At 40.3% G+C, this 17792-nt stretch overlaps 1 protein-coding gene across 4 annotated transcripts in view; it reads right to left on the reverse strand.

Moving 5' to 3' along the window:
- kdm1b (lysine demethylase 1B) overlaps window positions 1–17792 on the reverse strand; it is a 72792-nt gene that overhangs the window by 15441 nt on the left and 39559 nt on the right. For 3 of the 4 annotated variants that reach the window (XM_033013738.1, XM_033013764.1, XM_033013747.1), the window contains exons 9-16: window positions 16202–16380; window positions 14554–14730; window positions 14029–14103; window positions 11410–11544; window positions 10351–10522; window positions 6419–6546; window positions 2600–2731; window positions 1948–2022 (exon numbers count right to left, since the gene is read on the reverse strand). In XM_033013738.1, the coding sequence (XP_032869629.1) occupies window positions 1948–2022; window positions 2600–2731; window positions 6419–6546; window positions 10351–10522; window positions 11410–11544; window positions 14029–14103; window positions 14554–14730; window positions 16202–16380 (1073 nt within the window). The remainder of the gene's footprint in view (window positions 1–1947; window positions 2023–2599; window positions 2732–6418; window positions 6547–10350; window positions 10523–11409; window positions 11545–14028; window positions 14104–14553; window positions 14731–16201; window positions 16381–17792) is intronic. The other variant, XM_033013755.1, reaches the window with a different exon arrangement.

Consider the following 17792-nt stretch of genomic DNA (forward strand, 5'->3'; position numbering starts at 1 on the left):
CAAGGAGCAGCTGATCAGCTGACCTGAGGCACCGGGCAGGAGCATATAGGTGGAGCAGCTCAGAGAGGTAAGGCGGGGCGAGCCCATTCAACGATTTAAAAACAAATAAAAGAATTTTGAAATGAACTCGAAAGTGCACTGGGAGCCAGTGAAGGGAGGCCAAAATTGGCGTAATGTGCTCCCTCTTTCGAGTTCCGGTCAAAAGGCGAGCGGCAGCATTTTGAACAAGCTGGAGACGAGCCAATGAAGCTCGTGCGACTCCAGAGTAGAGTGCGTTACAGTAATCCAGCCTAGATGTAATAAAGGCATGGATTACTGTTTCAAAATGCTCCCGCTCGAGAATGGGCTTCACCTTTGCCAGCTTCCTTAGGTGAAAGAAGCTGGACTTAACCACCGCGCCTATTTGTTTATCTAGTTTAAAATCACCGTCCATCCTAAAACCCAGGTTCAAGACGGTTGGCTTTACAGACAATGCCAGTGGACCCAAGTCAACAAAGGGAGGTTCACGGCAGCCATTGGGGCCAAACAAAATCACCTCTGTCTTCTCTTCATTAAGTCCCAGAAAGTTTAAGGCCATCCAGGACTTAATGTCCTCAAGACAAGACAGAAGTGATTTTAGAGAATAGTCGTCTTCTTTCCTGAGTGGCATATATAACTGGCTATCATCTGCATAAAAGTGAAAGGTGATGCCATGCCTTCTTAAAATTGAGCCCAGAGGAAGTAGGTATAAAGAGAAGAGCAGGGGCCCTAAAATTGAGCCCTGTGGAACCCCATATACCAAGGGAGTGGAGGAGGATTCAAAGCCAGCAAGGTTTACACGCATGGTTCTGTCTGCCACAAATGCCCACTTGGTGCTGTAATCGGGAAATTAAAATTCCATGGTCCACTGTATCGAAGGCGGCAGATAGGTCCAGCAAGACAAGAACCACATAATTACCTGAGTCGTTTGCCAGGAGGATGTCGTTGAAGACCCTTAGCAGAGCCGACTCTGTGCTATGCATAGCCTTGAATCCAGACTGGAAAACCTCCCGAATATTGTGCTCATCCAGGAAGAGTTTCAGCTGCGCATAAACTACCTTCTCCATGATCTTAGAGATAAAAGGCAACTTGGAGATCGGCCTAAAATTGGCCAGATCAGTTTGATCCAGGCCTGGTTTCTTAAGTAGTGGTTGCACTACAGCATGTTTAAAATTTATGGGGACAACCCCAGAACACAAGCTACTGTTTATGATGGCGAGAACCGACTGCCCTATACTCGGGAAAACCTCTTTAAAAAGAAGAGGAGGGACAGCATCACATTTAAGTCTGATATTCATATTCTCGCAGTTTCAAAGATCCACCATGCTTTTTCCTTGCATCTGCACAACTCACACATTGGGTCTGAAGATGTCTGTTCTGAGAAAAAAATCTCAAAAACACTTCTCAAAAGTTAAATCGTGCACATGATGAAACTCAAAAGGCAGATCGATCTGGCCGGGGTTCTTTTCTTACATGCAGAATGATCTGAGAGAGCAGACCACAGTTGATACTTCCACATCTGGGACACCAAATAAGAGGGTAACTAATGTGCTACAATCACACATCAATTTAGTCGGGTAATTTAGGAGAAGCATTTACGTCAGAACCTGACGAGAATTTTAAAGTCAAGGTGCTTAGAAAAGTATTGAGTGGCAGGATGCCAAAACACACCTTGACATGCTAAATCGGCACCATTACACTACACAGTGCCACTCCACTGATTCCTTCCCAAGGATACAAGTTAGGATGATTACATTGCTTGCCTCTAACTTGTGCAATAATAAAATGAACAACTGGAATTTTATAACAGATTTGTTTCCTCTCTTTTCACTCATTGGCAAATTTCTTGACTCCAGCAGCATTAATTAACTTTCCCGTTTAGTTAATGCACACATTGAACCTAATTGTAAAACAAACTGAGAAGTTTACCTTCTGTGTCATCCATAACGTTCCATTAGCTGTTCCTATACAAATGTCATCACCTGAGTAGTTTATGGACACAACCTGCAAAGATGAAAACATTAAGAAACTTTTATAAGCAACTTACAATCTTCATTTACATCCACTTGAAATGAAAGATATTTTACATGAACTTTGATCTTGATGTTTTAAAGGAAAAACGATAAACATATGAATAAAAGTAAAAATACATAAATTTAATGTGCTGCACCATCTTCCACTAAATTTAGAAAAAGCTGCTTTTTTCAATACTATTAGCTTTCGCTCCAATGCAGTTTGGTCACTGGCACGCAACAGTTCACATATTTTGATCTATTTATGAATCACTAAAACGATCCAAATTAAATAATTTTTCACAGAAAGAACTACAATATTCTACCCACTTAAGATCAGCCATTGTTGGCATTTAAAAATGACTTGCTCTAATGTAAATAACTGTTTTTATACAATATTTTAACATAGTAAGATACAACTCTGACGAACCAAATGCCACAAATTATTAAGCAACCATGTCTGATGTACATCAATCCTGTTGTTGGCATCATCACTGTAATAAATTACTTTGGAATTTACTGGCTTGATTTATAAAAATAAAGGCTGCTATATATGATCCTAAACTTACTGGCATATTGAGTCGTATGTCCAGTGCATCCCCTAGTTTACTGATGACGGATGAGTAACCTGATGTAAACAGTGTATGATCACCTGCAAATTGGGCAAAGAACTCATTGTGGTCCCATGAACGAGCAGACACCTACAGCACAAAACACAATTACAAGTAGAAAAATATTTGTACATCCAATCGCACCTTAATGAGAGAAAGCCACAACAACACAGCTCCAGTATTGATGACTTTTCCTCGCCCTTGACAGGCAAACAATTAATCTGGACCCTCTCCCAACTTCATTCTTAATGCAAGCAGTGTTATAATCAAGAAAATTGCTTAAAGCTCTTCAACAAAACATGTCAGATGTTTGGTTAAAAACCTTAAAGTACGGCTTGTAACCCAATTGGTATTCCTGCAAACAGACAAATTACCCAGTAGGTTAATAAAAACAAAAAGACATAAAGTGTCGGAGTGACACTGCGAGTCAGGCAGCATCCCTGGAGAACATGGATAAGTGACATTTTGTGTCGAGACCCTTCTTCAGACTGATTGTAGGAGGGATGGGGAGGGCGAGAAGAAAGCAGGAAGAGGGTAGAGGTAGGACAAAGTGTGGCATGTAATAGGTCGACATTGGCAAGGGGGGCAGATGGTTGGAACAAAGGTCAGAGATAAGAAGGGAGGGAAGGAGTGAGAGTTTTGAAGAGTTGTGGATTGTAAGGCCAGAGGGAGGAAAGTGGCAGGAGGTGAGTGGAGGGGAAATAGGTGGGAATCTAGGTGGGCCACAGGGGAGGAAAGAAGAGTGGGGGTGGGGGGGGGGGGGGGGTGAGTCATGGGAGGTTACCTAAAATTGGAGAATTCAATGTTCATACCGTTGAGTTGTAAACTGCCAAAGTAGAATATGAGGTGCTGTTCCTTCGCCTCACTCAGGCAATGGAGGCGGCCCATGACAGAAAAGTCAGTGTGGGAATGACTCTACGCCCATCGTAGAGTCTGTCCTCACCTTCTCCATCATGGTCTGGTTTGGCTCAGCCACCAAGCACAACACCCAGAGCTGCAGCGAATCGTCCGATCAGCTGAGAAGGTTTTTGGCTGCAACCTTCCCTCCATTGATGAACTGTACACTGCAAGGGCCGGGAAGCGAGTGGGTAAGATCATCTCTGACGCCTCTCACTCTGGCCACAAACTCTTTGAATCACTTCCCTCTGGAAGGCGACTCCGGACTATCAAAGCTGCTACAACCAGACATAAAAACAGCTTTTTTTCCACGTAGTAGCTCTACTCAATAACCAAAAATCTGTAGTCTCCTTTTGCTCTGGTATTTTATTTAATTCACATGTTTAATCAATAATGTTTTATTATTAATGTGTAATGTTTTATGTCATTCCTAACTGTCACTGTATGTTGTTGTCACTTGCGGGCGGAGCACCAAGGCAAATTTCTTGTATGTGAATACTTGGCCAATAAACGTATTAATTCATTAATTCATTCAGAAGGGGATTTAAAATCGTTAGCAACCAGGAGATCCAATAGGGCTTGGCAGACCAAGTGCAAGTGTTCAGTGAAATGGTCACCGAGTCCACGCTTAGTCTCTCCTACGTATAATATGGCCATGTATGCATTAATTACTTCTCTGTTTGTATTGAATTTGTTGAACTAATCAATACTGTCAATGACCACTGTAAACACTAAAACCGCATGCCCAGAACCTGGTGGCACAAGAGAGTGCAATTGCTGCAGTTTGTAACAATTCACAACTGTGCAGCCAAATTCTGATCAAATCATTTACAAGTTTGCAGATGACACCTCTGTAGTGGGCAGGATCTCGATCAATGACAGGAAGGAGATAGAGAGTTTAGTAACATGGTGTCAACATAACAATCTCTCTCTCAATGTCAGCAAGACAAAGAAGCTATTATTGACTTCAGAAAGCGAGGGGGATTACATGCCCCAGTCAGCAACAAATGTGCCAGTGGAGATACTCCTGAACTTCAAGTTCCTAGACAGACAGACATCCTAGAGAGGATGCTTCCACATGGGAGGGTCTAGGACTAGAGTTCATAGCCTCAGAATTAAAGAATGTTCTTTCAGAAAGGAGATGAGGAATTTCTTTATTCAGAGGGTGGTGAATCTGTGGAATTATTTGCCACAGAAGGCAAAGTCAGTGGATATAATTAAGCCAGAGATAAATAGATTTTTGATTAGTACGGGTATCAGAGATTATGGGGAGACGGCAGGAGAATGGGGTTAGGAGGGAGATAGATCAGCCATGATTGAATGGCAGAGTAGACTTGATCGGAGCAGAATTAGGCCATTCGGCCAATCACTTATTTTATAAAAAAACACCAATGGAAAGTAAAAGGAAGGGTGGAATGGGTGACAAGAGAAATCTAACAGCATTATCCGCACAAGGCTTACTTTGCACTTGTTTTTCCACCCCAGTCATTCCTTCTTCCCCCCTTCTGTTGGGTGGAGGATACAAAAACTCGAAGCATGTACCACTAGATTCAGGAACAGCTTCTACCCTGCTATTATTAGACTATCAAATGGTCCTCTGATAAATTAGGGTGTAGTCTTGACCTACCTCATTGCGAACTATGAACATTCTCTCTGTAACATTGCAGCCCTTGCACTTTAAAAAATAATCTGCACCTTTGTAGCTGTAACACTATATATTTTCCACTGATTCTTTTTTTTCTTCACCCTATCTATAGTACATGTGTATGGCTTGATTGTACTCATGCACAGTATGATTTGACTGGCTAGCTCGCAAATAAATATTTTAATTGTATCTTGGTACACATGACAATAATAAAGAAAAACAGAAAAAGGACAGCTCCTGGAGTAACTCAACAGGTCAGCGAGCATCTCTGTAGAACATGGATTGGTGACGTTTCGGGTCGAGATCCTTCTCCAGAGATGCTGCCTGACCTGCTGAGTTACTCCAGCACTTTGTGTCCTTAAGTGAGATAGCAACAGAGACTGCCCACAATGTGTCGGAAAGAACTGCAGATGCTGGTTTAAATCGTATGTAGATCCCAAAAGGCTGTAGTAACTCAGTGGGACAGGCAGCATCCCTGGAGAGAAGGGACTAACCAGAACCTGCTTGTTGGTCAGTGTAAAGGGTCTGTCCCACTGCGGCGACCTAATCCACGAGTTCTGGCGAGTTTGCCCTCAACTCATACTCGCAGCATGGTCGACACGAGGCCCTAGGAGGTCTTTGTAACGCTCCTTCATGCTCGCATACTCGAGGCCTCAGCTAGGTCGCGGCGTATTTTTCAACATGTTGAAAAATGCCCCTGAATAAAAAAAAGTTGCCATGGGGAAAAAAATCGATATTTTTTTACTCGTAGGTTTAGTCGAAGTAGGCTGTAGTAAGTCGGCATGTTATTCGTAGGTAATTGAGAGTAGTCAAAGGTAATCGAAGGTAGTCGTTGATAGTCTTCAACATAGTCGAAGGGAGGTCGAAGGAGGTCGTCTTCACTCTCCACTATTCGGTGTCAAATTTTCCCGCAGCTAGTCAAAGTTAGTCTTCCGCATAGGCGAAGGAGGTTGAAGGAGGTCTTCTACATAGTCGAAGGAGGTCTTAAACATGACATTATTCAAACTCTCCTAAACTCTTCTAAACTCGCCAATTAGGTTGCCCAAGTGGGACAGCCCCTTAGCAACTCTTCTAATATCTAGTTCAAATAATGTTAATGTATTTAAGGAGACATTGATAGAAACATAGGAAGAATAGTCATTTTCATGCCACGTAGCAATACAGTTCACTAAGAAGTGTAGGCCAATATGATCATATTTTTGACAATATTTAGAAGATTCATGTTAGTTTCTTACCTGCTGCAAATTACTACCACAGGCATATTCAAGATTGCCAAGATGAAACTGTAGCACTTTGACTTCTAGATCACTAAACTGGACGCCAGACTCTTGGCTAAAAGCTTTGTAGATCTCTTCAATCTTTTCTGCATACAAAAAACTTACAATCAGTCACATCCCACCTCGCATACCTTGAAGGGATTAATTTGAATTACAGCAATAAGCTACTTTCAATGAACTGATAAGGGTACCATGAATAAATGAATACTTTATTGTCACATATGACAAGTCACAGTGAAATTCTTTGCTTGCACACCCAAGGTATGCAAATAGTCGCTACATAAAGGGCGCTGAAAAATAAACAAAGTATCCCGCTCCAGGTCCACCTTTGTTCTTTGCCCCCCACCTCCACCCATGGCAGTCTCTCCACACCTTTGTTCTTCCCCCATTCCCTCACGGCGGTAACAAAATGAATGCTAATTTCCTTTCAAAATCTGAGTAACAAAGCTCAACATTACGAAGGTAAAGCACTGATGAGAGGCCAGGGGTTCAAATCAATGTTTTGGACTATTGGGCCATTATATTTATCAATGGATCAAAAAAAATGTTGAGTGGGAAGAGAAATGAAAGGTCAGACCATATCTCGGTCAAGTTTCCTGTTTGGACTTGAGACAAGATATACATGCAAAGACATTCACAAAGGCACTACACAGTTGTTGGGGTGGTGGGGTTACGTCTGTTTCATGATCTTGAGTGAAGCTATTACCCAGCTTTAAGCCTCTGGTTCAGAATGCAATATTTGTCCTCCCAATAAACAGCGAGCTCAACAAATTTGATGCAGCGGCGCCATAGGCAGTGGATGCAGAACTTGCATGGTTAGCTTAATGAGGACTTTCACAATAATTTATCAACTGAAGGATAGAGGTCAGGAAGCAAGCAGATACAGATATTGTCAAATATTTATCTCATATAAGGGCTGAATATGTTCTCCGACCCAGTGCTTCTACACCCACAAAATGAACCACCCGAACAATTTTGCTGATCATAGCTTTCATGTGCAATACCAAAACAAGTTATAGAGTCATACAATGTAGAAAGAGCCCCTTTGGCCCAGCTTGTCCATGCCGACCACCATGCCCCATCTACACTAGTCCCACCTGCCTGCTTTTGGGCCATATCCCTCTAAACCAATCCTATCCATTTACCTGGCTAAATGTTTCTTAAACATAGAAAATAGGTGCAGGAGGAAGCCATTCAACCCTTCGAGCCAACACTGCCATTCATTGTGATCATGGTTGATCGTCCCCAATCAATAACCCGTGCCTGCCTCCTCCCCATATCCCTTGATTCTACTAGCCCCTGGAGCTCTATCTAACTCTCTCTTAAATCCATCCAGTGATTTGGCCTCCACTGGTGATAGTACCTGCCTCAACTACCTCATTTGGCAGTTTGTTCCATATACCTCATTTGGCAGTTTGTTCCATATACCTACCACCCTTTGTGTAATAAGGGTGGTAGGTATCTTAGGTTCCCATTAAATCTTTCCCCCGTCACCTTAAACCTATGTCCACTGGTTCTCATTTCCCCTACTCTGGGTAAAATACTCTGCATGGAGCCTATCTATTCCTCCCATGATCTTGTGCACCTCTATAAGATCACCCCTCATCCTCCTGCGCTCCAAGGAATACGTTTCCTAGCCTGCTCAATCTCTCCCTATAGCTCAGGCCCTCGAATTCTGGCAATATTTTCTGTATCCTTTCCAGCTTAACAACAACTTTCCTGCAACAGGGTGACCAATACTCAACACAATGCTCTAACTGTGGCTTCACCAATGTCTTGTACAACTGTAACTTGACCTCCCAACTTCTGCTCAGACTGATGAAGGCCAAGGTGCTGAAAGCATTCTGGATCATCCTATCCACTTTTCATGGCTCTTTAAAGGAGCTATGTACCTGCACTCCTAGATCTCTCTACAACACTCCCCAAAGCCCTGCCATTCACTGTGTAGGTCCTGCCCTGGTTAGACTTCCCAAACGCACCACTTCACACTGCTCTATATTAAACTCCATTAACTATGCCACAGGCCACCTGCCCAACCGATCAAGATCTTGCTGCAATTTTTGACATCCATCTACGCTATCTACAATGCCACCAATTTTAGTGTCATCTGCAAACTTACTATAATAATTTTACATTCAGTGCAAATATTTGAGAGAAAATAGCCATGTTCCTGCAAGATAGCATTTATTTCAAGGCTAGAATACAAAAATAGAGATGTAATGCTGAGGCACTGGTCAGGCCATATTTGGAGTATTGTGAGCTATTTTGGGCACCATATCTGAGGAAGGGTGTGCTGGCTCTGGAATTATTATCTGGTCTGGAATTATCCCAGGAATGAGTGGATTAACATGATGAGCGTTTGACGGCACTGGGCCTCTACAATGCTGGAGCTTAGAAGGATGAGGAGGCACAGCATTGAAACTCACCGAATAGCGAAAGGATTGGATAGAATAGATTTGGAGACAATGTTTCTACTAGTGGGAGGGTCTAGGACTAGAGGACCTAGCCTCAGAATTAAAGGACGTTCCTTTAGGAAGGAAATGACGAGGAATTTCTTTAGTGATAAATCTGTGGAATTATTTGCCACAGAAGGCTGTGGAAGCCAAGTAAATAGATATTTTTAAGGCAGAGATAGATAGATTCTTGATTAGTATGGGTGTCTGGGGTTATAGGGAGAAGGCAGGAGAATGGGGTTAAGAGGGAGAGATCAGCCATGATTGAAAGGCAGATGAGTTTTGATAGGCCGAATGCCCTCATTATCCCTATCACTTATGACCTCATGAGAAAAAGTGATAATAAAAAAAGACACAAAGTGATGGAGTAACTCAACATCTCTGGAGGACCTGGACATGTGGCTTTTATGGTCAGGCGTCATCTGTCCATGTTTTCCAGAGATGCTGCTTGAAATATAGACAATAGACAATAGGTGCAGGAGTAGGCCATTCGGCCCTTCGAGCCAGCACCGTCATTCACTGTGATCATGGCTGATCATCCACAATCAGTACCCGTTCCTGCCTTCTCCCCATATCCACTGACTCTACTATCTTTAAGAGCCCTATCTAACTCTCTCTTGAAAACATCTAGAGGATTCACAACCCTCTGTGTGACAAAGTTTTTCCTCATCTCCGTTCTAAATGGCTTACCCCTTATTCTTAAACTGTGGCCCCTGCTTCCCAACATTGGGAACATGTTTCCAGCCTCTAGCACGTCCAAACCCTTAATAATCTTATATGTTGATATACTCTAGCACTTTGTGTCTCTTTTTGGTAAGCCAGCATCTTTGTGTTCAAAAAATTGTGTTCAAAAAGTTCCTTGTGTCCAAAAATGATAATAATCTCTTTTGCATAACATGAAAATGTTAGGTATTCGTTTTTTATTTTATTACCTGCATAATTTTGCATTTGGATTATGAAAGTGAGACAGAATACTCCCTTTCAGAGAGGTGGCAGGATGTAATAATTCCACTGGGTAAAATCTTGGTTACGTGAACGAAGAACGTTGAGCTTTCCACTAAATTTAAATATATGCTTTGTTGTGTAATGAGGGGCTGAGGCACCAAGACCAGCTACAAAAGTCTAAGGCGAATTATTCCATCTGATGTTATATGTTATGTTATGAATACAACCAATATTCTGTACATGGATTCTTGTAATTATTATTTTTGGGGTTTCTCCATTTATCATCTTGTACAATAAAATAAAATCCGTCAAATTTACTGTGATCATATAAAATAGTTTATCGAATACTTCAAAGCAAATAGCACAATAACATGCTTCCTTTTCCTTTTGTTGGTTCTTCCAAATTCCAATATCAATAATCTTCCAAATTCCAATATCAATAATCTAAGAATGCAAACTAAATTTAAGGAAATCCTAAACTATGTAACCCACCTCCAAGAGGAACATCTTGAAATTGCTTCTTGTCCTTCCTCCAATCTGCCACCACATCCAGCATGGCATTGAAATGAAAGTCAATGGACTTGTCAATGGTGGGATCAACCACCCTTCCACCTTCTTCTATTAGGTCACATCTGTCCCCCAGTTTGTGCATTTTGTTTCCGAGCTGCATCAAAATCATTGCAAACAAGTTGAGCAATGCCTATACAGAATAGATTTACTTTGTGCTATAACAATTAAAATGTCTGCTCATATGAAAAACATTGTTACAGTCACTTATAACAATATGACAGCATAGAATATATTTTAAGTGTTTATGTACTAATGTAATTCATTGTTATTTCAATGTTTGTAGACACTTTTTTCCTCTGTTCATGGATTACTGCAGGATGATATGGAAACCGATGGAGATTGGGGAAGTAGGGGAGGCATGGGAGAGAACAGTAGAATGTAGGAGAAAGACAATAATTAATTAAACCTATATTGCATCCACAAAATGGTCAACATGATGATTATGGTCTGGGAGGGACTGGTCCACAGTATAATATGCAGACCAATTCATATGTGGTCGCCGGATCGAACTTTACCATAATAATTTTTTCAACACCCACAACCTAATAGGAATCTTCAATTGGTGTTAAGAAATAAGAATGTCTCTTGTTTACTGTCAAAATTAGTTTATTAGTCCTAAAATTATCCTAAATTAGCACACATTTGCTTTTTGTTTGGAAATGAGGTGGCGATGGAAAATGTAATGTCAAAAATTATTAAAAGGTTGCTGGTAAACTAAAACACATATCAAAATAGATAAAGTACAAACAAACATACTAATAGAGCCAATAAAATGAAGGGAAAGGTTATTGGTAAAATAAATTAAGAACTTTATATGTTTACAATAATAGTCAATTCTGATAATTTCACCATGTCAGTGTTTACAATGACTTAAGTGAAGTCTTATTATAATATAAAATTCTTAATTATTTTTAATTTTATGCAATTCAAACATAATGAACAATGTAGCCTCAATATTACTGCTATGAGATAGAAACCCACTTGCTCACACATTAGTGCTATGGGATTGTTAATGCAGCCATTAACAATTTGTGCTCCTTTTCCCACTGTCACACCAAGAGAATAGTCATCCCACACACGTCCTCCAATCCGATCTCTGGCTTCCAGCACCATCACCTGAAGTGAAAAGAGGAAAGGAAACACAAAGAAACTAAGGATCGCCCACCACTTAATATTTCAACTTTTCAAATACTGGTGGTCATAAGTCTCAAACTACACTCAAGACCTCTTAGCTCTAGTTTAGTTTACTGAGGAACAGTAAAAAGCTTTGTGTTGTATGCTATCCAGTCAGCTGAAAGACTATACACGACTACAATCAAGCCGTCCACAGTGTTAATCATTAGTTGGCTACCGACCGACTCAACTGAGCAACAAGAAAGGGACTGAGGAAAAATTGGTCAAAATTAAATGATTATTAATATATATCATGTATCATATGTTAGGTAGTCTGATTCAGATTTTAATACCCAATCACCAAGCAATATTTCAGGAAAGAGAAAAGTACCTCTACTAAATCAATTATTAAAAGGGATAACTTGTTAAAATATTCTCTCCCAAATATTTATTCAAATTGACAATGAGATTTCTTTTAACAACTCACCACATGACTGGCTTCCTAATCAAGGCTGACATCTTTGCAACATTTCCAAGGCTATGTGTTAAAAAAGAAAGTTAAAAACCATGATTAAAGAGATTTTAGATTCAATGTCCAGCCTCAGAAACACAGCAAAGATAGCAGCCTAACCACCACCTGAGGTATTCTTTAATACAAGACACATATTTTGAAAAGGTGGTGCAAAGTATACATTTTTACCAAGAGAATAGTTCCCGATACTTCAGATGAATGAAGCGATGTGTCACAAAGCCACAAAAACCAACAAAGTTTCGGTGTTTGAACCCTCAAAGTTCTGGGTTTGAACCCACCACTAGCAGTTGTCCCTCACTAGTCCCAGCAAGATATGAACAAAGATGTTCCTAGGTTGCAGAAGAAAGTTAAGTTTAGGTTCCTATTGATTGTTTCAATCAGAAACTCTTGACATGCTTAAAAAATAAGCATGCTTAAAAAAAAATAGACAAGGTATGTTAAATACCAAAAGGACACGCAAAAGATATAACTGAATGATCGCACACAATTATATCAAAGCTCTACATCAGGCTGTAGCAGGCATAAATAGCGATGGACAATTAAGCTATAACATAAGGATGATCCAAGAATATTCTTAACATCAATAATGTCAGAGACCATCATGCTTGCCTTGAAGCATCTGTTCACAACACTATAGCCACGTTTTAATTGTGTGGTCCCTTGGCTTTTACTGGATCCAATGCTCTCAGGTATTTCATGTGTGAATTAAACTGGCTGAGGACAGGCTTCTGCAATTATGGGTCTTCACAAAGTACCTACATTTGATTCCTACTGCAAGAAATCTAGATGAAGATGGGACCAAACATTTGAGTCTGGTCTTTGAAACAGTGAAAGAGTTTCCAATTTGTAATGTGAGGGTAGTGTCCTAAATAATGCATGACTGAGTGTGCCCTTGGAACTTTAATGATATTTTAATTATTTATCAGTCTTTACTGGACTTTATCTTGCATTAAACATTATTCCGTTTATCCTGTATCTGTACATAGTGGACAGCTTGATTGTAATCTTTTCACTGACTGGATAGCAAGCAACAAAAAAGCTTTTCATTGTACCTCAGTATACATGACAATAAACTAAACTAATAAAACAAACTCAATGTAATGATAGTGGGACTACTTAATTAGGTTTGCTATATGGTGCTTACGTTCTTGAAGAGGTAAATGTTGTCACTTATGACTGCCGTTGGTCCCAGCATGTTCATCCACACTCAAAATTAAACCAGCTGCATTTCAGCTAGAATCAATAGTTTCAAGGGGCCACACTAGAAGGTGCAAATGCAAGACTTGATGCTTTAAAAGTAGTTGAAAGAAGAGATAAAATAGAGGTGGGTAGTTTAAAGGATGCAATTCTGAAGCTTGAGACCTTAAAAGGTGAATGTGGTCCTAAAGGTGCAACAATTGAATTTGGGAATGGTCAACATGCAAGAACTGAAGAATTACAAATGGCAGAGTGGTACATAGCTAGTGAAGGTTTCAGAGATAAAGGGGCTTCAGTCATTGTAGAAAATTAGACTGGACCACCGAAGCAGGCAACTGCAAGATTTATTTTTATTTCCCGGTTTAATTAATACCAGCACAACCTGGTTTAATTAATATGATTCAGCAGTAGAGTTGCTGCCTTACATCGCCAAAGACCCGGGTTCGATCCTGACTATGGGTGCTGGCTGTACTGAGTTTGTACGTTGACCCCGTGGGTTTTCTCAGGGATCTCCGGTTTCCTCCCACACTCCAAAGACGTACAGGTATGCAGGTTAATTGGCTTGGTATAACGGTAAATTGTCCATTGTGTGTGTGTGTGTCGGATAGTGTTTGTATGTGGGGATCGGTGGTTGGCAGAGACAAGGGTGTTTCCGCGCCGTATCTCTAAACTAATTTTGTAAATATGATCATGCCGGCTCGTGAAACAAAATACATTTATGATCATCAATAAATTGAAACCTTAAAAAGCTGCCTTACTTTAATTCCAAAATTCCGCAGCTGTCGAGCAGCTGCTAAGCCTGCGGCACCAGCACCAATAACAATAACATTTTTCTGGAGAAAAGAAAATATAATACATCTTAATTAATAAATCGCTGCCAATTATTTTTTATTTTTAATAACCAAACAATCAACTTGAACTACATATTCTCAGTGCAATAGCAGCATTTTCAAGCATATCAGCCAGAAATGAACAAGTAATTTTTTTAATGATATTTGAAGCCTCAGGATTAATCAGTTAAAAATTCTGCACCAACTTAGAATTCAACATCTATGTATAATCCCTAATGTTATGTTTAAAAACTATATGAAGTCATGTACATAGAATGGATTACGGTATGACATAGTTGGCACCTAAAATTAGGTTCCACTGTACTGTTTTGTACTGTATTAACTTCTAATAAAATAAACAAATAAAAAAAAATTTAAAAAGGAGAAAAAAAAAAAAAAAAAACGGAAAAAAAAACTATATGAAGTCCATGCAAAGTACATGAACAGTCCAACCTTATGGTAACAGCTGGGCAGAAGAGGGCAGTCAGGATTGACAGTCAACACTCCAGTGTTAACTAAGCCCTTTCTTGTAACAAAATACAAGATCTTCTCCACTTCTATCACACATCGAATACGAACAAGTCCTCGGACTACTATGTGGTTTGCACATTTTTGAGGAGTGAGAACTTCCTGCAAATGAAATATAAAGGGTAGGAAATATGTTGCAGCAAGATTAAGTAGTAAATAAGAATAAATTATTTCATCCATTGATGACATTATTTCATAACAGCTCTCTCAGTGGTGTGCCTCAGGGTTCAATGCTGGGCCCATTGCTGGTTGTCATCTATATCAATGATTTGGATGAGAACATACAAGGCATGATAAGTAAGTTTGTAGATGAAAGTGAAGTGGGTGCTGTGGTAGATAGTGTAGTTGGGTTGTCAAACATTGCAGCACAATCTTGAATGGTTCACACAGAAAAGTGTGAGGTGTTACATTTTGGGAGATCCAACCAGGGCAGGACTTACACAATGAATGGCAGGGCTCTGGGGAGTGTTGTGGAGCAGAGGGATATAGAAGTGCAGGTATATGGTTCCTTGAAAGTGGCATCACACGTAGACAGGGTGGTCAAGATGGCTTTCAGCACATTGGCCTTCATCAGGCTTTTTAAGCTAGAGTAGGGGAATTAAGAACATAGATTTAAGGTGAGGGGAGAAAGATTTAATAGGAACCTGAGGGGCAACTTTTGTTTTTTACACAGAGGTGGTAGGTATATGGAACAAGCTGCCAGAGAAGGGAGGTGAAGCAGGTAATATCACAATGTTTAAAAAACATTTGAACAAAGGAGGAAGATTACTAAAATGTATTGCCTTCCATGACAGTGAGGAATGTTAATTCCACTGTGGTGGATGTTTATGTTAAATTTCATGTGTGTATTAAGATAGCGGAGTTAGGGGATATGGGGAGAAGGCAGGAACGGGTTACTGATTAGGGATGATCAGCCATGATCACATTGAATGGTGGTGCTGGCTCGAAGGGCCGAATGGCCTACTCCTGCACCTATTGTCTATTGTGTTCTTTTCACTTAGTATGGCTGTATGGTAACTCAAATTTTGCTGTACCTTAATTGGTTAAGTGACAATAAATTTGAACTTGAACAAGTGCATGGATAGGATAGCTTTAGAGGATCAAGGGCAAAACACAGGCAGGTGGGACGAGTATAGATGGGGCATGTTGGTCAGCATGGGCAAATTGGGCCGAGGAGCCTGTTTGCACACTGTATAACTCTCTGACTATAATTCTATGACTTGATGGTGGTGTAGCAGTGGTCTAGAATGTTAACATCCCACATGGGGCAGGAGACATGCTGTTGTTATTTGGGGAGTATGCTCCTGAGGTTTGCCTGATTGAAATCAATGACAATGATAAATAGTGCATCAGGGTATGTTGGCTCAAGAGGATTAACGATCGAGTAGACTGTCCAGTGCCGCCTTCACATTGGCCTGGGGTAATATGTGGAAAGCCAACAAGAGGATAGCTGTGGTCACTCAGTAGATACAATTGAAGGAATTTTGAGGGAAATGTGGAACTAAATGGAAGATAAAAGGAAGGGTGGAATGGGTGCCGAGAAATCTAACAACATTATCCACACAAGGCTTACTGTGCAATTAATGTTCCAAAGAGCCAGAATTAGATTCCGTAATGCCAAGTACATTGTAGGATCCCGGGAATATTCAGGGAACTCGTACAACTCATCCAGTTCCATCACATCTGGTCTGACACAAAGGGCCTTTCCACACTCATTGGGTTGATAGAAAGGTTGAAAATAAGGACTCATTCCTGCAACCGAACACAGAAAATTCAAAGTTATTGATCAGGTATACGTTTTCTCTACACTGGTCATGAATCGGGCAACAAGCACTTCAAAATGGTGCTAAAACTTTGAATAGGATTCAAAATTACCAAAAGCTGCATAATTAAATTCAGGTTTACTTAACCACCTCAGCATTGTGTATCATTATTCAATGGTTGCAATGCATCCTAATAAGAACATTAGATTAAAACAAAACAAACATACAAAACAAACAAAGATATATATGAAATCTGTTGGTTTTCAATAGGATCACACATACCCAAATTCTTATATGTGTTAACTGGTCCCAGGTAAGTCTTTCTTGCATTAATCAATCTTTTAACTATTTCGTCTCTTAACTACGGGGCGGTACAATGGCATAGCAGTAAAGCTACTGCCTTACAGCATCAGAGACCTGGGTTCGATCCTCGCTACAGGTGCTTGTCTGTACGGAGTTTGTACGTTCTCCCCGTGACCCGCATGGGTTTCTCCCAGGATGTACAGGTTTGTTGGTTAATTGGCTTGGTGTAAATTGAAAATTGTCCCTAGTGTGTCGTGTTAATGTGTGGGGATCGCTGGTTGGTGCGGACTCGGTGGGCCGAAGGGCCTGTTTCCACGCTTTACAGTTGCTCTTCGACCTATGATGGGGTTACTTTACGATAAACCCCTGGCATATCGAAAATATCGTAAGTCGGAAATGCATTTAATACAATTTGATCACGTGACCGGACGTGAGCTGCGGCTCGCTACCGTTGCCCAGCGTTTCTACCATCATAAAGTTGAAATATCGTAAGTCGAAGCATCGTAAATTGGAGAGCATCTGTATCTCTAAACTAAACTGAACATTTTCAAAAATTTCAATGCTACAAAATACTCTCATGCTCTGTCTTTATTTCCAATTTATTGCTGGGTTGCAATTTACATCTCCAAAACACCTTTCCATTCTCTCTGCCTCTCAATTCTTCTTTATCTTTGTGCTTTCAGTTATCATGGAATCCAAAACACAGCATGAAGAAGTACTAGCCTTCTTAAAACCTGGAACAAAATTCAATCCCCCTTCCACCTCCCCAAGAGAAAATATAGCACAATAGTTTGAATGACATCAGCTGTTCATAACTGAAAACATTTAGAACCGCACACTCAGTTAGTTGAATCTACTTGTGAAAGATCTGGATTTAAAATATTTGGTCCACAAATTTGCTTCACTTCCAAACTGATGGCTGTGTAATGAGGTCATCAAAACATCTCGGACCATCTGGGAGAAACAAACCATCAACATAATTTAAAGATTTATACTGAAGGAGAGGAACAACTGAAAAGGCAAACAATTTTGGGCAGAGGGCGAATCAGATGTGGAAGGAATAAAATTCCAAAAAGAAAAATCAATTAGAGGAGGTGA

Source organism: Amblyraja radiata, chromosome 2 (assembly GCF_010909765.2).
Source record: "Amblyraja radiata isolate CabotCenter1 chromosome 2, sAmbRad1.1.pri, whole genome shotgun sequence".
Lineage (NCBI taxonomy): Eukaryota > Metazoa > Chordata > Chondrichthyes > Rajiformes > Rajidae > Amblyraja > Amblyraja radiata.